The following is a 22744-nucleotide window of genomic DNA, read 5'->3' as shown; positions in this document are numbered from 1 at the left end:
ATCGATCTGTTTTCAAGTAAACAGCAGACACGGGCGTTCCCGGCCCTCCCATATTCAGTTAACGGATGATCATAAGAGCTCTTCCCCTGCTCGTCTGATGCTCCTGCACTGGGACGCGTACACATAGAATGCTATTGTGTCTATTCGAACACCAGAGCGCACCCGCAACCCTCCTGTCTGACCTTTTTTGTCCTAAAGTTGAAGCGGTAGCAGTCGTTTCTCCTCTAGCTCCCAAACACCTGAATCCCCTTGCAAAGGCTTACGTCACGGCCCAGCCGCTCCGGTCATCGAAGGATCACCGGCTAGCAGCGCCTACACCACACTCAGGACAATCCAGACTCTTTTTATTTGCCATTCCACAGATGTGGAATGACCTACAAGCACTACTAGAATAGGGGCTTCATGGTCGATTTTCATGAAACTCCTGAAGACCCAGCTCTTCAGAGATCATTTTCTGAACTAGCACCCTCCCTGCACCCGTCCCCCTCTCTGCTGCACTCTCCATGTTCTCTGTGATTGATTATGCTGCCTCACTGCCACCTACGATTGACTGAATAATGTTTGTTAGCCTCAAGGACAATCTGTATGTTGCTCTGGACGAAAGCGTCCGCTAAATACATAAACATTACTGAGCAGGGAACCTCTCACACCAATAGCTCAGTTGTTAAATACGCGAGTGCGTAATAAATGGAGGACCCGGGGAAGTGTGGCGGTTCAGCGAGACTGACAAGTGGATGGTCCAACAGTTGGCGTTATTGGCGGTATATTTATAGCTATATCATGTTAGAACATTGTTAAGAGGCATGAAAGAAAAATTTAAGCTTATTTATTTTCCAAATATGTTATAATAACTTAAAATGAGTGAGAGACATTTCTAATGACGTATTGTGTTCCTTTTATGTTCTGCGTCCTTCTTTGCCATCATCATGAGCTCTGTTGGCTCCAAGAACAATGGCAACGCTTTCTTCTGTGGTCAGGTTTCCTGGGTTTCTAGATGTAAAACATGTGGATGACTCAGATAAAACTACTAGTGGTGTTGTCTCTTAGCTGGAAAAAGCACTGGCTGCTAACTAGATGAAACTTTGTTCATTAGGTAAAACAAATCCTCGGATGTGTGAGTTGTATTCAGTTTAGAAATGGTCAGAGATTCCTTTCCAGTAAAGAATGACCGACGCTTCTGAGTGAGAACAGCTCATGACAAATGGAGCAGCGTCAGATAAAGCCACAGGCTTTCACGTGCACTCCAACAGTTGGACACAAAGGTCAGATCACAGCTACGGCCTGGCTATCACAAGAGGAATCAACAAAGAGACAAATGGAGTGCAAAGAATACTAATCTGTAGGCCGATCTGTGACATTTAAATGCTGGATGAACTCAGCTCAGTGCACCGGGCTCCGGCGACAGTTAATGGTTACGTTTACATGTGTAAAGAGGAAGAGAATAAAACCTGACATTTTGCTGCTAATGAGAACAAATGTGGGCCTTGTGCATCACCAGAGCAGAAAATGCAAGAAGACAGAGTAACAGATGAGGAGATTTCTTACAAAGTTCAGCTACCCTATAGAATGGGTTGGTCACAAAACATGACAGGAGAAGATGGGTTTGTGGGTAATATTTGTGATTGATGATTCATGACTTATGTATTACAATGTGCAGAATAAAAGAGCACGTAGAGTCAAACAGTCCAGGTGAGCTGGTAGGTGCATACACACTACTCTAACCCATGCACCATTTTAAACACCTTTTTGTAGGTTGGGAATATGCCTGCTTTTTAACCTCACATGGCAGCAGGCGTGCGTCTTGTTCACATACTTTGTGCTGTACTGCCTGTAGTACTGGAAGATTTCACTGGGTAAGTAAATTTAGTAAGTACATTTTATTTATAAAGCACTCATCACAGACATAGAATCACAAAGTACTTCACATAGATCAAAACAAAATAAAACAAAGTCATAAAATCATAAAGATCTCAAAACAGAAATAGATTAACATCAGAAAAAATAAAGTCATAAAATTATAACATTTCATAAACAAATGAAAGATGATTACAAATTTCAGTTAAAAATAAGAAAATAAAAGGTTTAGGTAAAAGCAGCTTTAAATAAAAGGGTCTTTAGCTGTTTTTAAGTGTCCAGACTTTCAACGCTGCATAAGGATAAAGGAAGAGCATTCCAGAGACGGGGTGCAACAGTCTGGAAGGAGCGATCACCTCGACTTTTAGATCTGGTCTTTGGAACTTCTAGAAGGTTCTGGTGGGTGGACCTGAGGGCTCGGGTTGGAGCATAAGGCTTTAACAGTTCAGTAATATAGGGAGGAGCTTGACCATGTAGAGCTTTGAAAGTTCTAGTCAGGATTCTAAAATGAACTCTAAAGTTAACGGGTAACCAGTGCAGAGACATCAGAATAGGAGTGATGTGTGCTCTTCTGTTTGCTCCAGTTAGGAGCCTCGCTGCAGAGTTCTGGACCAACTGAAGGCGGTCAAGGGTTTCTTTGTTAAAACTTGTGAAAAGTGTGTTACAGCAATCTAGACGGGAGGAGATAAAGGCATGGAGAACCCTTTCAAGTTCATGTTTTGACACCAACCTTTGCAGTTTGGAGATATTTCTTAAATGATAAAAACAGTTTCGGACCGACGTTTTTCAGTGACCTTCAAGAGACATTGATTGGTCAAAAACAACACCCAAATTCCTTAAGGTTTTCTTGACGGCAGAGGATAAATGACCCAATTTTAGACTAATCAGGGGAGCCATGCTCTCAGGGGCAATGATCAGACATTCACTCTTTTCAGAGTTTGAAGGACATTATCTTCTAGCCAGCTGGTGATAGCTGATAGACACTCTAGTAATTCAAACAGTTTGTAGAACTCAGAATCCTTAAAGGAGCAGTACAACTGAATATCATCTGCATATAGGTGATAAGAGACATTATGAAAAGATTCAGGTATCTGTCCAAGAGGGTGTAAGTACAGCGGAAACAGGAGTGGACCCAAAACAGAGCCTTGAGGTACGCCACAGATCAGATCTAAAACTGACATGATTTGGTTTATACAGACACTGCAACTTCTGTTAGAAAGGTACAATCTAAACCAGTCTAGAACAGTTCCAGAGATCCCCACTGAGTCACCAAGTCTGTTAATTAAGGTGCTGTGATCAACAGTGTCAAAAGCTGCAGCGAGATCTAACAATACTAACACTGTGAACTCCCCGTTTTCTGCAGCCATCATGATCATCGGAAACTTTAAGCAAAGCTGTTTCTGTTGAATGCTTTTTATGAAAACCAGACTGGAATTTATCAAAACTGTTGTGTAGTTCCAGAAAAGTAATCAGTTGATCTGCCACATCCTTTTCCAACATTTTAGAGATAAAGGGTCATTTAGAAATGGGTCTGTAATTTTTAGGCTGAGATGAGTCCAAACTTGTTTTTTTAAGGATAGGTTCAACAACTGCATGTTTGAAAACAGAGGGTACAGAGCCAGATTGTAGGGATAAATTAATAAAATCTACAGAAAACAGTACAGAACTCAGGATGGATAGAGTACCAGATATGTAGGCTACAAACAAAACATGGCAACAGTAGAAGAGATCAGCAGCTGGGTCCTTTTGAGATTACCAAAAGAAGAAGAAAAAAAAAACAGCTGCAATATCATAGATGGTATGAAGACCTCTAAACCAGAGATGGCATGACTTTCTGCCAACTCCTCCTATTGGTTACTCATATATTACTGGATAGCTTTTGGGGCTCCCTGTAGCTCTCCCATAATTTGAACCCTGTCTAGTTGGGAAATTCTAAGTTTCAGTATTTCGATACCACAAACACTAAAGCTGAGTAACTCACCTTTACACTGGTTTTCATCCCAGGGGTAGACACAGTTCTGCATGCCGTTACACACCAGCGTGTAGTTTATGCACATGTTACTGTGACAAAAGAAGGCATCGGCATCACATGGGGCTAAAAGGAGAGAGAGCAGAGTTAAAATAGAACAGAAATATTTTTCTTAATGAAATTTTTTTAAAAGAAAACTTCATTTTGTGACTTGACCAGATTTAACGAATTTGCTTCTGCATAAACCGATGTTTGAGGTGCAGCTGAGGAGAGGCTACAGTGTGTCAGGATTTGAGAAAATAAATTTGGACTGGCATTACTCAGATCAGACGGGTTCTCTGCAAACCCATCTGTTCTTCATGAATTTTTCATCTTCAACCACATCTTCAAACATTTGCAGAGGAAACCTGAGGATCTGAAGGATCATGGGGAGGTTGTGGGTTGTGCCTGGATGTGCAAAAGGTATACATTGGCGCAAAAAGAATGTAACAAACTTGATTGCCTGAAATAGAAACATCTCTAAACTGAACAACCGAAGCAGCTCAGTGGCCTAGTGGTAGAGTGTCCGCCCTGAGACTGGGAGATCAGGGTTCAATTCCTGGTCGGGTCATACCAAAGACCTAGAAAAAATGGGACCCAATGCCTCCCTGCTTGACACTCAGCATTAAGGGGTTGGATTGGGGGGTTAAACCACCAAATGGTTCCCGAGTGCGGCTGTGTCTGCAGCTCACCGCTCCCCCAGGGGATGGGTCAAATGCGGAGAACAAAATTTTGCACACACACCTGTGTGTGTGACAACTAATGGGAAGAGGAAGAGGAAGAAGAAGAAAAACATGACCCACTATGTGACATAAACCATTCTAAAGACACAACTTAGAGATCATTCACCCCGTTATGAGGTGCAGCAGCATCATCCCCGGGAAGGACAAGGCTACAAAATCAATGTGGTTCCATTGGAAGTACAAGCGGACGTACAGAAATTAAAGCCAAGGTGCCTTTCAGCTAGACAACCAATCAGCCTAATGTGTAATCCTGCAGAATGGCCAGTTTATTTCTTTTAACTGTCAATTCTAGAAAGGACCAGAGCATGAAATGTTATTTTTGCAAATAGAGAAGAAGATTTGAATCTTTATTAATCATTTTGCCCATTAAAAAAAGTATTCTCCCCCAGATGTTGACTCCTATTGCTTCACATAATTACCACCTTGCTATCTTATGTGCAAATATTCATTTTTCTAATATGTTAAACGGTAATTGGTTCTTTGATGCTTAGCAGTTACCATGATGCAAGACCCTTATCAGGCTCTACTCCAAAAGCGCAACACGGCAGAACATTAAAGGAAGTTTTTTTATTTACTTTGCAACAAAGAAAAAACAGTGATGCTTGGTCCATCGTCATTTACATCACAGTCACTAAGAAATCTGACTAATCCCAAGAGTTAAAAAACACAAAACTACAATAAAAAGCAAGAATTAAAACAAAATAAAGAAAAAAACCCAACAACAATAAAGATCGTATCGACCAGTGATGGAATGTAATCAAGTACAAGTACTTTGTTACTATAAGGATGTAAGAATGTGGTGAAATATCACAATATCTCATGTTATTACTAACTACTACTAACATTATTCAGTTATACTGAATTGATCTTTAAAAGCAGTGTGTTGATTTTCTATTGAGAATTTACAATCAAATACATTTACTGTATTTCTTTTCTGAGGTGCAGTTCATAACTCTAACTGCTAGGTGGCAGCAGTTGTTACCACCTTCATTCTTGTGTAACAACAGGATCTTGCGATAACACTGGACGTGTCTTGTATTCAGTCTTAAAAATGCATCTATTGGCTTTTAGTGTCGCAAAAAATTGTATGCAATAACATACATTTAAATGTTAATTTAATTTCTTTACTTTTAGGTACATTTGAAAAAGCATACTTTAATACATTTACATAAGTAAAAAATGTCTGATTTAATGTCTCAGTCACGTTGGAAGGAAAGTTAAATTGGACCGGATTCAGCCTACAGAGATGGAAAAAACTGTTGGTACCCTTCGGTCAATGAAAGAAAACCCCATGGTCACAGAAATACCTTGATTCTGACAAAAGTAATAATAAATAAAAATTCTATGAAATTTAACCAATGAAAGTAAGACATTTCTTTTCAACCATCCTTAACTCATTCACTGCCAATGATGATTAAAGTTGTCATTTGCATTTTTTTTACTGTTTGGGCATCGGAACGAGCACCGTGAGAACAAACATCCCAGCTCTAAAGCCGATCTTCATCCGTGTACGTCACACGTCACGTGGTCAGGAAGCAGAAAATCCATGTGTTAGGAGATCGTTTTGGGCCGCTGCTGTAAAAAGGTGAGGCGCGAACCGGAAAAGCTTCTGCCGATCACAATTCGACAACGGATTATGAAAGAACGGATAACGCTCGAAACGTGTGGATTCTTCCTGATGTAAGAGGTGAGTCTCCACTTTGTTTTGGTTGTTTTGGCGTCGACATCATCCTAGCGTTATGGAACAGACCTGGACAAGAATGTGACCAAAGGAACATGTTAATTCAAGGTGTGTCCACTAATTAGCATTACAGGTGTCTGCAATCTTGTAATCAGTCAGTGGGCCTACACATAGGGCTCCAGGTAGTCACTGTGTTGTTTGGTGACAAGGTGTGTACCACTCTCAGCATGGACCACTGGACTAAAATCGAACATATCAAATAAATAAATAAATAAGCCACACAGTTTCAATGGCACTTTTGAATCAGTGCTAAAATTATATGTAGGACTACATTGGACAGTTTAAATCCGGTAACAACCAGACAACCTTGTGTAATCATGGGTGTAATGTAATTGGAAGGTTGCAGGTTCGATCCCGGCTCTGGACAGAGAATTCTGCTGTTGTCTCCTTGGGCTAGACACTTTACCCACCTTGCCTGCTGGTGGTGGACGGAGGGACCAGTGGACAAGTGTTCGGCAGTCTCGCTTCTGTCAGTGCGCCCCAGGGCAGCTGTGGCTACATCGTAGCTCATGATCACGAGTGTGTGAATGGGTGAATGACTGATTGTGTTGTGAAGCATCTTGGGGGATTGTAGGCGCTATACAAATGCAGGCCATTTACAATAAATTAGCAACAATAATAATCTCCCCAAAATACAAATCTCTGTTATGAGAAGTACTTCGAGAGTGTGCCGTCGGACGCGTCCTTCCCTGTCTCTGATTGCCTCCCTTTATCTCTTTTTTCTCCCCGCTTAGACACAACACCATCACTGATGCTGAAGGAGCTTGGCAGTGCTGAGGCCTCTCTGACAGTGTTACCACGGTGATGTACGGCTGTTTTTATTCCAGCTCTCATCTCAAGTGAATAATACCGCCCCAAATTAAAGTGACTCATCGACATCCCTGTGTGTAACTTATCCGAGCTCAACCTTGTGATCAACTTCTGAGTCAAACTGTCTTTATATGTGTATTATACCCCCCCCCCTTCCTCCAATATGCTTTTTCTACCTCTCCTGTTTACCCATACTGTGACAGAGCTGTTGTTTCAGTTATCAGCCTCTAGAGGGAGCCCACGCCTTCTCTTCAGACTCCAAAAACAAACACGATTCTTGTGCAATCCACTTTAATCTCCAGCAAAATTAATTTTCAAGACACTGTAATAAATGTGCCCTTTTGCCTGCAAGATAATGCCCACAGTTGCTGGTGGAAGCATAAATTAACTCCTAAATGAGCAGCTGATGAAAACAACCTCTGTGGAGCTTGAATTTTAGTTTTTTCTTTTCAATCCAAAAGTTAATCCGTGCTTTTTTCATGATTTTGGCTCGAAGAGTTCAAAAAGTCACAAAAGTAGGTGAAAGCAGCCTCCCTTTTAAAATATTTCTATTTGAAATCTGTAACAAGAGGTACAAACAGTAACAGAAGGTGAGTTGATAACCTTTTAAAAATAAATTTGAACCTAATTTAATCTAAACACATCACCAAAGTGCCCACCTTGGCTACAATAGGAGCAAACACGCCGAGTCACCGGAGTTGCTGTAAACTACCACAATCTATCCCCACACTTCCTGATCTCCTTGATCGCACAGCAGCCAAGATGACAAGCGCACGCAGATGGCATAATCTGATCAGAACCGAGCGAAAATCCCCACACTAACAGACATTAGCATACTGCGCTGGTCTCCAAAAGCCTCTATGCGCGTGGCAAAAAGAAGCTTTGTGAGAAACAAGAAGTGATGTGTGTAGTGAAGCCCGAGCACATTTCCATCTGCAGCCCCAGAGACGTGCTGCAAGATGAGGCGAAACAATGCTGACAGCCGAGATGTCGCACAGCCATATTTATCACCAAAGACATAACTGGTTCTTGGGTAAAGGTAAGTTTTGATTTCTTAGTGGTTGTGTTTTTCAGACTGGCCTACATTTAGATGTGGGAAAGGTGCTCTCCACACAGGAGACCCTGTGCTGGTTGCACGTGGATCGAACATAAAAACGGCTCCAGGGCGATGGCGGCCGAGGAGTAATGACTGTTAAAGCTGCCCTGTAGGGTGCACATCCTGCAGTATGCATCGTGACAAGCAGCACAAACTTTTTCCAGTGAGAGTAAAGAGTCAGGAGCACCCAGCTGATGCCTTACCATGCCGGTCTGGAACTACTAAGCTGCGACGGATGCTGCTCTAAAGGCTCACGTCTGACTGAGTGGCTTAGGCAGAGGCGTTGCCTCGGCAACAGCACATCCTGGCTCCGCTTGGTGAAAAGGTCTTACAGAAAGGGACACTGACTTCACAACATAAACAACTCCACTGCTGCTGCCTATACTGATTAGAGTGCTCATCCCACTGCAGCAACACACAAACAAGTTGTTTTGGTAGATTGTAGCTGGTTAGATTGTTTATTTACAATGCAGTGTGTTGTGTTTTAGTCACACGTTTCTAACAAATGCATCTACTTCTCCAAAACTCCATGTCAGTCCCATCTAAAAGACGTACAATAAAGAAAAGACTGCCTACTTGTCCCTTTCTTGTCCTCAATGCTAACAAGACAGAGACCCTGATCGCTGCACCCCCGGAACTTCAGCCAAAAATCGAGCAGGAATTTTCCTCTTTTTGCCCATCAGCCAAGGCCAACATTAGAAACCTGGGAGTTATTTTTGATCCAGCTTTAAGTTTAGACTCACACGTCAAAACCATCTCCCGCTCTTGTTTCTTTCAACTGAGAAGCATTTCAAAAGTCCGTAAACTGGTTTCTACTGCAGATCTGGAAAAAATAATCCATGCCTTTGTGTCATCACGCTTAGACTACTGTAACGCTCTTTTTACTGGTCTCAGCAAAACCTCCCTCTCACACCTTCAAGCCATCCAAAATGCAGCAGCCAGACTCCGAACCAAATCCAGCAGACGAGCTCACATCACTCCAGTTTTACAGTCCCTCCACTGGCTCCCGGTAGAATATAGAATACAGTTTAAAGTTTTAGTCCTGACCTATAGAGCTCTTAACAACCAGGCTCCAAGCTACCTATCTGAGCTTTTATCCCCACACACCACCTCTCGGAACCTTAGATCCACATCTGAAAACCTCCTGGCTGTTCCTCGAACCAGACTGAAAACCAAAGGGGACGGGGCCTTTCAGACTATTGCACCCAGACTTTGGAACAGTCTCCCTTCAAATCTCCGTCTTTCTAACACTGTAGAGGTCTTTAAAAATCATCTAAAAACTCACCTTTTCATCCAGGCGTTCCCTCCCTAAATGTTCCAAATGATGGCTTTGTTCAGGTTCACACCTTCACTTTGTTTTTACTACTGATTTTATTTACTATTTTATCACTGCTATTGTTTTTACGATGTTTTTATTGGTCAGAGGTATTTGCCCTGATCTTACTCAAGTTGTACAGCGCTTTGTGATTTATATCTGCGAAATGCGCTCTATAAATAAACTTTTACTTACTTACTTTACTGCCTCTACAAACACTTGAAACGTGGAAAAAAAGTCCTCGTTTGTGATGTCACAACCCTCCCAAATATCAGAGCTTCTCAGCTTACGGCAGCCTGATAGAGGTGATGGGTGGGCGTGGCCAGCTTGTTTTCCTAAAGTGACAAAGCCCTGAAACGGCTCATTCTGGAAGGTACTGAAAATGCCAAGAAGAAGACTGCTGAAATTGCCTCTTGTGAGAGGGATTTAAGCCTGAGGCACACTGCAGACAGACACGTTGCGTCGTAATGCACCATCATTTTCAAAAGAAGCCATTATAGTTACTGAGAGTGGCTACATGGGGAGTGCAGCACCGTGTCCCAGAAGCGCCGCGCTGAGGCGTGGAAGACAGGCACCAGCTCTATTTCAAGCATTGTTGCGCAGGGGAGGCTGTTTACAACATATTGGAGTACGGTTTTACGGCACAAACCCAACCACAGTATAGATTACTTTAAAGTACCACTGATCTTAAAATATTCTAATAAGTAGCGTACGTTCATTTTTAATGAATTAAAGTCTCACAAAACACGACGGCGAGTCTGATCCTGTTCTCACGTCCTGCGTGATGTTGTGACTATTGTGCGACTTTCAAAGAAGCGTGCAGCGACGCGGCGCTTCCTGTTTGACCATTTGACTTTCCAAAACCGAGGCTTACGCATAGGAAACTTCATGAATATGTTTGGTATCGACCATAGATTATTAGAACTTAAGAAAAAAAGTAATCACATGTCTCCTTTACTTCCTTTTTCCAACACAAAGTGATTTTGCAGGAGACTTTTCTTGGTGTGCATGTCAAAATGCAATAAAGAGCATTACATAAAATGTAATTAAAAAAAAAACAAATGTTATTTTTACAAAGACCAGTGGACCGGTACCTGTAGCCGTCATCAAAAATGAAAGGAAATATAATAAATGAAAGAAAAGCAGATAGAAGCGACTGAAAACACAAACTAAACTTTTTAGAAGAAGTTTTTAAAATGAGCCTCAAGTGTCCCAATCCTGGATGTAAACAGTGAATATATTAGTAGACACTCCTTAACTACAGTATCTGTGAATTCAACAAAAGAACACATTTTTAACTTCATTGCTAACTACAGTATGCTTAAACATCCTGGAACAAGGCAGAAAAGGCCTTGAGAGAATCTTCAACCATAGAAACCTGAAAAAATATTCAATCAAAAACAACAAAGTTGAGTAAACAAAGTCATAATCACAACAGGCCTCGACTGTGAGGTGTCAATTCCATACAGAAGAGAAACCTAGAAAGCCTTTTTTAATTTAATGCTTCCAAAAAGTTGCCCAACTCTGATGAAAGCCATAATGTCGGAACAATCGGACTTTGATACGTCAGATTGTTGGTTTGAAATGAACTGTGTGTTGTATTCTCTATCTCTTTTCTCTGTTTGGGAATCCTTTTAGATTGTTAGATTTGGATGTTCCAGAAAAACAGTTGTTGTTCAGAGTGAGAAAAATAAAATTTGTAAGCGGTTCTTTGTTGTAATATTTCTCATTTCTGCTTCCAGCCATGTTTTAGAGACATTTTCTACAAAACAGGGAACTTCTAACTGTGGATCGTGACAAAGTGGGGAATAACTTAGCCTAGTAATCTAGACAGACATTTGCAGAAGTAAAATGATTTTGCTCTGATCAGCAGCCCAGACCAGTATTGTGAGACTGGCTTGGTGGGCGGGATGTTACTGCGACTGAGCGAAACTAAGATAGCGATGGCTAGTTTGACATGTCTTTGGCATCAACTTTGGACTATTTAGACTCAGCCTTTTCTTAGAGCAGATGGAGGTACTTAATTTCTTTATTTAGAAAAAGGATGTATTTGCGTCTTCTCCGACAGTGTGTGGAGGACTAACCCATTGACTGACACCTGTAGGGGTGAGTACGTCACGTCTTGTTGAGACTATTTGAAAGACAACCATTGACCCTGCCCCACGACCAGTGTTGGGAGTAACGCGGTACAAAAGTAATTAATTACTGTAATGCATTGCTTTTTGCTGTAATGTGGTAATGTAAGGCATTACAGGGAAGGAAAATGGTATTATTTACTCGGCACAATTGTCAGTAACGCGGTAATTACAATGCATTTTTAAACCCAGAATCGAGCTGCGTTTCTTAAAAATTCAAATTGCGGGAAACCCGAAAAAAGTTCCAGTATCTGCATATGTTACATCATTTATGGACTCAGCTTTGCGGGCAGAGAGGACGCCGCAGTACCGGCTCAAATACTCCAACTGCATCCTGCACGCGGCCGCTGTAACATTCACAAAATCGCTCCACTACAACAAAATAATTCACTTGCGATTGTTCATATCAGCGCATATTCTCTGGTATTCTGTACTTTTCTGACGTGCTTTGCCTCAGCTGAGTTAATCTGGGCTCCGGTGATTTCAACTCATTGCTGCTGGAGCGCCGCACATGTGAAGATCCTTTTGGCTGATTAGTTAGAAAGTAGGAAATCTAGGAAACGGGTTTTCTGGAAGACGGAGAAAACCTGCAGCATGCAGGAAGGTTAGAGAGAGAAAGGGCCGGAAATGATTCAAATAAAATCAAGAAAACAAAACAAAGTGCTTGAAAAGAAAAAAAAGTAGGTAGATTTATCCCCATTACTCATTTTTACCAGTGAAAAGCAATAATATATAAGCATTTAATATTTATACACGTGATAGAATCAGATCACCCCAGAAGTCAGTCCCACATCCAGGGCCGTATCAAGGCATTTGGGGACCAAGGCAAATATAGGCTTGGAGCCCCCACCACCTCACTCCCTGCTCAGTTAATCTAAGATGGCAGCATGCTGAGAGTACAGATTGTTGTTGCTTTTATTTAATAAACAATCCTTCTAAAGAACTGTTTTTAACAGCAATCCTAGCTCAGACACCACATCACCTTCCACCGGATGTGTCATGAGTTCACCAGGCATCAGATTACCAAACTCATACTGAAGTTGTTTTGTTGAAAGTAACTTAAGAGTAATGCAAAAGTAGTGTAATGCCTTACATTTTAAAATCAGTAATATTGTAATGTAAAGAATTACTTTAAAATGAAGGTAACAAGTAATAAATAATGCATTACAGTTTTGAAGTAACTTGCCCAACACTGCCCACGACTGACATCTGTCTACGGGTCGTCACGCTTTCAAAGCATTCTTTAAAAATCTACTTCCGGTTTCACTTTGTCACCAACAACCGTGCGGTACGGTGGATGGAGGTTGCCCTGAAATTCGTGTTTCTCATCTTACGTTCTTGGTAGGTGGTGAAGAGGATTCGGAAGCGGCTTCTGCGGCTGAGCTCATCCGCCCACATACGGACGACTCCCAGAGTGGAGACCAGCATGATGTCGTTTGCCACCGTGGAGCAGAACTTGCTCTTCAGGTCTTCCACCGAACTAAAACAAGACAGTGAGATCATTTTTTTATTGAAGATAATTGGTTTAATCATAATATTTAACCCTAGAAATGCCAAAACGGGCATATTAAGTTTCCAAGATGTCTACCTCTCTTACAGGATTAGTACTTTCCAAAAACCTGCTGTAGCTACGCCAATACTTGTTCTCTGCCCTCTAGTGGAGAATCAAAAAACCTCATGTAGGGAGTGTACATTTTATTGTTCATATTTTTATTGTTAAATAATCATATTATTATTTTATAAGCTAATCAGTTTTATAAAATATTAAGACATATTTGCAAAAATGTCAATAAAGGAAGTGAAAACGTGTTTAGACACAGAAGACTTAAACATATTAACTATAATTTGTTCTAAAGCTTATAAATGAGTTTTAAATTGAAATTTAGCTTCATGTGAAGGTTTGCAGGAATCCAGAATCTTTATTTTTAATAAATATTTAGCTAATCTTTGACCATATTTGCATTTTTTTTGCATAAATACGACACCAAATATCACCCTAAAGCTGCAGTTTATTGAAATGAGCCAATTTAACAACCATATCTAAAACAATATGCTTGTTTTAATCAAGGTCATCTCTCTAACCTTACATATCTGTGAGATGTTTTGATCAGTCCTGGACCAACACTCAGGAGGAATATCATCCCTTTCCTCTGTAAAAATTAGCTTCAGCTCTGGGATGTTTTCTCACATTGTTTCAAGTCTTTATTTATCTTAAACTACGGTCACAACTTTTACCTAGAGAGGATACTTTCTGTAATGATTCCACCTTGTTCTGCCATGCCTGTCATGTTTGTAAGCGGTGTAAATCATCTTCACCCAGTTCACCTGAGCCCTGCCTGATTGTCTCCTTGCTTCACCTGTGGGCTCCTCCTTTTAAGCAAAGCTCAGGCTCTGTCTCCCTTCCATGGCGTTACATCGGTTGGGTGTTAAGGGTTGCGAGGTGTGTTTTGTCTGGGTTCTCACGCATGTGGGGGTGGAGGGTAACGAACGGGCGGATGCTGTGGCTAAAAGCGTACTGGGGAGGCAGGTTGTGGATTTCAGGGTGGAGTTGGGGCCTCCGGAGTGTCGCTCTGCAATTGGTCAGGTGGCTATGAGGCTGTGGCAGGCCTTCTGGGATGAGGGGACCACTGGGCGGTCCTATTTTGCTTTACAGAGACGGGTGGGTGATCGTGGGCGGGATATTTCCTGTAGGAGGCGAGACTCTGTGGTTATGACCAGGCTACAGCTAGGACATTACGGTTTGTGTGTGTGTGTGTGTGTTGGGGGATGGGGGGTGGGGGGTTCTAGTTGATAGGCACCCGAATGGTAGGTGTGAGTGTGGAGATCTGGAGACAATAGGGAACGTTCTTCTGAGGTGCAGCGGACAAGCAGTGGAGTGGCAGACTTTATTTGGGGCTTTGGGCGCATTGGGGGTGACTGTGTTCAGTCTGAGGACTTTACTGGAGGTGGTGGAGTGGCGCAAGGTGGAGCTGTTGTTACGTTTTCTGTGAGCGGTCGGTGTCTATGACAGGATATAGCCAGGTTTGGCTGTGGGCATAATGTTGCTGTGGCAGCAATACGCCGCGAGGCCTCCAGCCTGCCTTATCCAATGAAGCAGAAGAAGATTGTCTCCCTGCCAGATTATCGACAGCCTAGTGCCAGTAGAGACTCCAGCGATAGTTTCAACAACGCCTTTTGTCTTTTGACCACATTTTTTGTCCATGGATTGTGCCTTCCTTGCCCCTCACGGATTCTCTCACCCATCTGTCATCTGGACCCCGACCTTGGCTCTGAACTTTGACTACTGATCCCTGCTCAACCCCCTGATAAGTATTGCTGACTTCTGCCTGTTCGTGTATGACCTTCCCTGTACCTCACTCTGACATTGGATTTTTGGATACTTGAACTTCTATGGGCTGTACTAATTGTCTGTGTCGTTTTGAGGAGAGGAGTTGAATCCACAGATCGAAGAGGAGCTCCCATGGCAAAAATAAACAATAATGAACAAGAGTCTGCTTCTAGACCTGCAGAAAAGGGACACACAACAATACAACAGGAGCAAGCTATCACTGTGTCAGCTTGATGAAGAAATATAAAATCAACATTGTTTTACTGAACAATCACACGATAATAACTCACAGTGCATTTAGTGCCAACCACAGCCTTAAGACATGTGTTGAACGTGCCCAAGTCTATACTTATGAGAGCACCATGTGAGCACCTGTGTGTGTACACGCGCTTGCTTATGTAAGGTTTCTCTATAGGAGCGTCCAATAGACAGTGTGAGGGGCCACAGATCTGCCCCGAAATATGTGTAGGAGATGGAAGGAGCTCCAAGTCCCAGAGATCCAGGAGCTGCCCCAGAGCGCAGGAACCCCAGGGAGACTGTAACCAGAAAAGCCCCTGCCCCCCTTGAGAGGCGCAGAGGATTGCCCCGGGGGGCCACAACCAGCAGCCGGCAGAGTCTCGGGAGATATCAGCGGCAAGCCCACAGGCCCGCCCGCAGCCTCTCACTCCCTAGCCGGCCGAGCCTGGGACCCAGCGACCCGGGACCCAGGGGCGACAACCCCCGCCGGGGACCTAGCAGATCCCAGGGACTCAGATCCCACCAGGCAGCCAACGGGATTGATCAGGCAGACACCAAAAATCTTAAACCCCCTGACCCGGGAGCCACGAACATTCAGGCAGACCAAGGCACCGCACTCCACACCAGGTGTGGCAGGGGGAGGGCAGGCAAAGATGTATAGCATCAAAAGAAGAAGATTCTCCCACATTTTAAATAAACCTTCTTTAACGTTTTACTGCTGTGTTCTGGCTGAATTTCCGGGTCTGAGGTGATACCCATTACAACTTTCTAGGTATTTCATTCACAACACTAATAAAAACACTTTTTCATTCATGTTGCATCATAAAAAACACAAAGTTTAACTGTAAAGTAGCTAAAACTAGATTTTTGGGGCTGAAATAATTAAAGGAAAGACACACAAAAACTCCTACCTGCCACCGTCATACACTGCTACAAAATTGCGTTTGCATTCGTTGGAATTAGCCATCTCGTAGTCCAGAAACCGTAGGTAGATCTGTTCGATGCAAAGAGAAAAAAGGCAAAAACAGAAGTTTAGCTGCGAAGGGCAAAAAAACCTAAAGAAAATATATGAGAGAACAGATTTCTGCTGCTTCCTTTTCCAGTTTTTACTGTAAATCCCAGAGGCGGATATGGAATAGTTGTAATTAAATAGGACTAACAAATCATTATGTATGTATATAAAGTTAGGACTCAAAGCCAGAGTCTACTGGGTTTTGTTCATTATCTACATTTGAGATCAAGCATCACAGAACCTTCACTCTTGTGGAGAAAATTAATTTTCTGTCATAAATCTATGAATTGTTCAAAAGTTAACTATACTCGTGTTAATACATCTGAAGTAGTCTCTTGTAGGAATGAATGCCGTTTACGTGGTAAACAAGCTCTGTTGCGCCTGTTTCAGGAAGTGAGTCAGCCGGAGGAGAAAGTAGCTTCGGACTCTTATCTGACGCCTCAACGTGACACTACCTCGGACTCAGTTTGCTCTGCAACGTTGATGTTTTATCTCCACAAATAACACAAATCTGAGGACTTTTGCTGTGTGGTAGAGCTGCTTGCTAATGCTAACTGTTAGCTTCGACTAGGCCGAGAGGTTCTCTGCCGTTTCCTGGATGCTAATCCAACAACAGCCTTCCCCGTCACGAGCCAAGATGGGTGACTCTCTGAATGTTCAGTAACAGTGTCGTAGAGCTGTCAGGATTTTCAAATAGTTTCCATTTTCTCTCAGAGGCTAACGCAGGAGATGTAGGAAATTATTTTCATGTTCAGCCTGCATAAAAAACTCAGAGTGACCGATCATTTTCAAAAATAATAAGTAAAAAATTATTTCTCAGTGAATCTGCTCTTTAGGTTTTTGATGAATGAGTAGACCTCATTGCGCATTCATACTCCTCACATAAGCTTCGATTGCTTCTGCCTGTCCATCACTCATCAGATCACAGCTCTGGTTCTGGTCCGCCACGTGCAGCTCTCGCCATCCTTTTGGCTAACGAGTGAACGGCTTCCTGATTGTGACTCTTTCACCCGGAAATAAAGCAGAATGATGGGCAAACTTGGCTCTGACAACATGACAAATGAATCGGATCGCAGCACGAGCTAACTGCCTCCCCTCAGGTCCCAAACTAAGTTCAACAAGCTAGAGGCCCTGCCAAAAAGCTACCTTACTTAAGATTTATTATAAGCATAGAAAATAACCTGCAGAAGTATCAGTTAGTATATTAATTAAGACACTTGGCCCAGTTATTCCACTGATGAGCAGTGAACAAATTAGCCAGCGTTTTTCACCCACAGCACTAAGAATCCACTGAGTGCATCGTCTGTAACCAGTTAAAAAGTTATTACAAGCAGGGGAGACAGATTTTCTTAATTAATGCCAAGTTTTTTGTTATTTTTCACTGACTTTGAAAAGCGTTTGTGATTCAAACAACGAAAACACAGAAAACAAGCGCATTCTGAATGGTTTTACAATTGGATGGAGAACAATAATGATGCAGATGGTGATGGATTGTGTTCAGCTTTGCTTTCAAAGGCTAATGTCATCAGGTTGTCTTAATGAAGCCTGAACAGAGTCACCTATCAGCAAAAGAGGGTCGTGTCTGTAGGGTAGATCGTTAGAAATCAACAAAAAAGGCTTTAATTCATGATCACACCCTAAAAGACAAGATGATTTAGATTTACAACCATACAGTTTTAATGAAATCTTCTTTGGCTGTTCATCAACAACCCATTCGCTTTTGGATTAGAGCACTAAAAGATTGGCCTAATTATAAATTATCATTAGATATTATTATGTAAAGATGTTCTGTCCTCGGAGTGAAGGGAAGTAGATTAGAAACGTAGACAAACAGTAGCAAAAGATTTTGCTCTGTAGGTTGATCTAACCACGCTCCATTGTACCCTCAGCCCTGATGAATTAATCTGGGCCTTCTTTACCGTTTTGAGTCCAGTTGGTCTAAATGGTTATGACATCATTGTGACTCAAGGTGGTTTTACTGTGATAAGAACCTAACCAGTGTTTGATAAACTCATTTGTTTTCTGCTAAAAATCAAGATAACACCATAAAATGACACAAAATGTGCAGTTTAGTAATATTTAATGTGCATCTAAGCAGAATCGTTACTTGCATGATGCAAAGCTACTCACGTTTAGACACTTTCTTCACGCATAACTGGAATCCTTGGTATTTATCTGGACACTCTTGCTACAGTTCATCCTCAGAAGGATGAAAGAGATTATTTATGTGATTGTTTACATGGCTTTGTGATTTTCACCCACAACCATTTTTAGAATTCCCAGAGGACGGTCTGAAAAAGTGAAACAATGAAAGAAAATGTTTTGCCGGTGTTAGAAAACACAGAAATGTTGGTAATCTTTAACTTACACTCTACATTTCCCCTGAGTTTCTTCTCCTGTCTCTACAGCAAAATGAATCATTTACGAGAGCCTAGAACATTGGCCAATAGAGTTGCGTATTAATAGGAGGGAATATGCCCCAGTTCCCAGCATGCACTGCGGGTGAAGCACAGTTAGCTTAGCACACCAACCTAGCTTGAAGGATAACACAACCTGCATTGAATTAATGTCAGTCTGTAAACTTCAAGCTGACTGTGGAAGAGAAGGAAGAGGAACGAAAAGGGATTTATCTTGTGTGCATGGGAGCTAAGTGATTAGCGTAGCATTCAACCTTATGCTACACCAGAATGTTTTCTCCTGTTAGCAGGGATGTGTTAGCATGTGCCAGATTATGGTGTGTCCGAATCGTCCGAATCCACGGGTAGTATGCTTATGAGTACGGGTCCTTGCCGGTCTAGCAAGGCCGGGCCCTTGCTAGACCGCTAAGACCAGAACCCAGCGGCTCTGAATTCAGGCAGTCTAGCCTTCACCTCTACGGTGGCCCATAGGTCCCGTCACAGCCGTGGCGGCAGCTACACGCAAAGGAAAAATGCTAAAGCTAGCGAAAATTGAGCAGGAATATTAAGGAGCTAGAGCAGCTTCACGTCCATCAGCAGCGTTTGTTCACAACCGTTTTCAGGTAAAGTAACTTTGTTTATTCTAGAAGCTTTCAGGACTTACATGATAACTTTATGGTTTCATGTATGTTTTAAGCTACAGAATGAACTTGTTAAACCCACAACACATTACTACAGAGTATTAACGTGTAGGTAATTAATATAAACCAAGTGCATTATAAATGTTGAATGCAGTAGGACGTTTTCTAATGTTAATTGGACCTTAGAATTTCTTATTTTGCATCAAATGGGGGTAAAATGCTTTAAAAAACAGGCTTTTTAATAAAATAGCATTGAAGTGTTTTCAATAAGCATTTGTTTATTCAAGTTAAGCCTAATAATGATTAGATATGTCTTAAAAATGTAAATTCTCTGTAGTTTTTATTTAAATATTCCCTGCTGCTTTTCTTTAAACTGAACAGAATCAGTGTACTGCAGGTTATTGGTTTGTTTTACATTTTTCTATAAAAACCTCTTTTTAATCTATTACAGGTCAGCATGCACTGTGCTGCACATCTGCCTCTGTGCTGGTGAAGTTGTGGGTCTGGAGGATGAGTCTGAGGAAGATGTGTGTGGAGGTCAGCGGTGCTCTGTCCTGCAGGAGGGACCAGCAAACCACCACTAGTGTTAACAGGCAAGTCATTTATGTAGGAACCTCTATTAAAAACAACACTGTGGTTTTATTTGCTGAAGAGTCATAATTGTTATACCAGTGGATCCATAAACCATCTCCTCATTTCATATTTCTGAATACATCTTAGAGATGTAACAGCTGTCGTCTGAGCCAGCCCAGCAGTCCCTGTAGATGGACGATGGACTGGACAGTGAGAGGAAGCGTCCCAAAGCTCTCTCTGCAGACCGTCCTGTATGATGTTCCTCTGACCAGAAACGTCCAGCCACGGGTCTGCTCCAGCCCTCCATCCACGTCTGGATCCTCCTGCAGCAGATCCAGCTGCACTGTTAAAGACTTCCTGCTCACTCAGTTTAAATAAATGATCCAGGAAGAGTCAGTCAGGCTAATCCTGCTTTAACCGTACATAACTGGTCCATACTGGTTTTGATCTGTAAATAAGTGTAACGTATTATAAATAATCTTGTCTCCTTACCATCTTTTCATTTTCTGTCCATGTAACATGTTCAAAAACATCTGTAATAATAAAACTGGTGATAAAATCAATGACCAGAAAGAGTTATCAGTTAGTATTTGTTTTAATAAACGTGTTCAAATATCAAACAGCTAAATAACATTAACATGATGACAGTAGAAGGCCTCTCTCCCAGGAGGACCACCAGGTAAAGCCTCTCCTGACCCTGGACACCTGCAGTCCTACAGAGAAAATCAGAGACCACGGGTGACAAAAAGGCAATAAACACATTTTTACATTTATCCACATGAAAAGATAAAAATTATATTCTTCACACAAACAATTTTTACTTCATTAAAACGTGTCAGCTGTGTAAATCCCTGAATGTAAACCTGCTTTTCACAGAGGAACTACTGTGGTTGTGTGTGTAAACAGCTTCACTCTTCACCTCTAAGCTTAATAAAAACGCTTCTTTGCTCCGTTGTCCTGAAAACAAATGACAAGTTTAATTCGCTACACACACACACACACACACACACACACACACACACACACACACACACACACACACACACACACACACACACACACACACACACACACACACACACACACACACACACACACACACACACACACAGGACCCGTGATACAAACTCATTCTGGCTGATTTCTGCCTAAAATGTAATTAAAAAAACAATTATACAAACAAATGTCTATAAACAGAACCGCTTTAAGCTTTTTAGGTTTCTACGGCTAGTTTTTAACAAACTTACGTTTAAAACTTCGTAGCTCTCCCCATTTTCTCTTCTTGTTGAAAATCCACAGCCAGCGCGCAAAGCATGCTGGGATAGCCTTGTTCTGTGAGGATACAACAGACCCGTCCTCGAAATGTAGGGGGAGCGAGGACACATTTGAGGACGAGAGAATGAGTATTCTTGGAATTCGGACAGTACTCGTCGCTGCGCTGTGACATCATCGACCTCAAAATGCGCTCTTACAAGCATCCTTCCCGTGGATTCGGACACACCCCCTGTCCTGTGGGCGACAACGGCACAGGAGTTAAGTGCTCGCCTTGTAATCGGATGGTTGCAGGTCGTTGTGTCCTTGGGCAAGACACTACACCCATGTTGCCTGCTGGTGGTGGTCAGAGGGACCTGGGGCACCTGTGATCAGTAACCTCGCCTCTGTCAGTGCGCCCCAGGGCAGCTTTGGCTACATCGTAGCTCATCACCACCAGTGTGTGAATGTGTGTGTGAATGGGTGAATCACTCATTGTTTTGTAAAGCACCTTGAGGGGTTCCAGGACTCTAGATGGCGCTATATCAAATACAGGCCATTTACCATTCCTGTCGGTTTACCCGAACATGATGATGGCTACAATCAGGTGTGTCTGAGCAGGAACATATAAAATTAAAGCTGCAAGCAGCGTCGTTCGGCCCTCGCAGCTCCGCGCCGCTCCGGCCTGGCCGGCAGCCCGGGGCACCAGGGCACGTCTGGCAGAACAGAAACGTCAACCACCCCGACACCAGAAACCGCAAATGGCCTCCTCGTCCGCACCTCACCCTGACTCAGCATCCCCTCTGAGCTCACCATTAAATTGAATTGTAAGGTTACGGCGTTACGCCAGAATTCGCCATGGCATCAAAGCCCCTCCCTATCTGGAAAGCTATCAGATCTGAATGGTCATTACAGCATCATGAAGACCGTGCATGACCTTAGTGTCATGTTGACTAAATTAGAGGGGACAAATATGGGCATTTCAGCATAAAACAATAGACTTCCTGTATTCAGGGGGCGGGGCTTAGGTGATGTCAGCTGTCCACATTGTCATTGTTTAAAGATATGGTCAATGATCACACAGACAAAGTTCGAAAAAGATCTGATCATGCACATGGGAGTTATTAAGTCAAGTAAAGTAATGGCGAAAGGTCAAAGTTTGAGACTTAGCCACGCCCACACCTTTCAACTTTTGAAAAATCCGACGGTTGAATTTTTTCTCCTATGTCTTAAGAGTAAATAGCAGAAGTTTGAAGGCGATTGGTGAAAAGGGCAACGGAGCATCACTCTCCAAACAACGTGTGCCAAAACAACTAAATCGCGTACTTGGACCAAAATGCCCGACTTCCTGTGCGACTTTGCACTTGGCTCCAAGAGACTTTTTTGTAGGTCCGGAGACACCTCATTAGTGTACCAAATTTCGTAATCCTCAGTCAAAGAATGGCTAGGGGCTGACAGTTTTAATGGTCCTAGGGGGCGCTATTTCAGAAAAATGGCCACGCCCACAAATTTTAGCTGTCCATTTCTATTGGGGGTCAGACTAGGATCACTCACAACAAATTTCGAGGTGATATCTCGATAACTTAAGAAATGAGAGGCAAACG

The 22744-nt window shown here is 42.3% G+C and overlaps 1 protein-coding gene across 3 annotated transcripts in view; it reads right to left on the bottom strand.

Annotated features, from left to right (window-relative positions):
• Positions 1 to 22744, bottom strand: part of neto1l (neuropilin (NRP) and tolloid (TLL)-like 1, like) — a 198311-nt gene that overhangs the window by 15458 nt on the left and 160109 nt on the right. For all 3 annotated transcript variants that reach the window (XR_008565920.2, XM_015955308.3, XM_015955309.3), the window contains exons 7-9: positions 16179 to 16261; positions 13037 to 13182; positions 3836 to 3949 (exon numbers count right to left, since the gene is read on the bottom strand). Coding sequence is in view for 2 of the 3 variants with exons in the window: in XM_015955308.3 (XP_015810794.1) it covers positions 3836 to 3949; positions 13037 to 13182; positions 16179 to 16261 (343 nt within the window). In the remaining variant the exon portion in view is untranslated. The remainder of the gene's footprint in view (positions 1 to 3835; positions 3950 to 13036; positions 13183 to 16178; positions 16262 to 22744) is intronic.

This window comes from Nothobranchius furzeri, chromosome 7, assembly GCF_043380555.1.
Source record: "Nothobranchius furzeri strain GRZ-AD chromosome 7, NfurGRZ-RIMD1, whole genome shotgun sequence".
NCBI lineage: Eukaryota > Metazoa > Chordata > Actinopteri > Cyprinodontiformes > Nothobranchiidae > Nothobranchius > Nothobranchius furzeri.
This window is presented reverse-complemented; position numbering and strand designations above follow the sequence as displayed.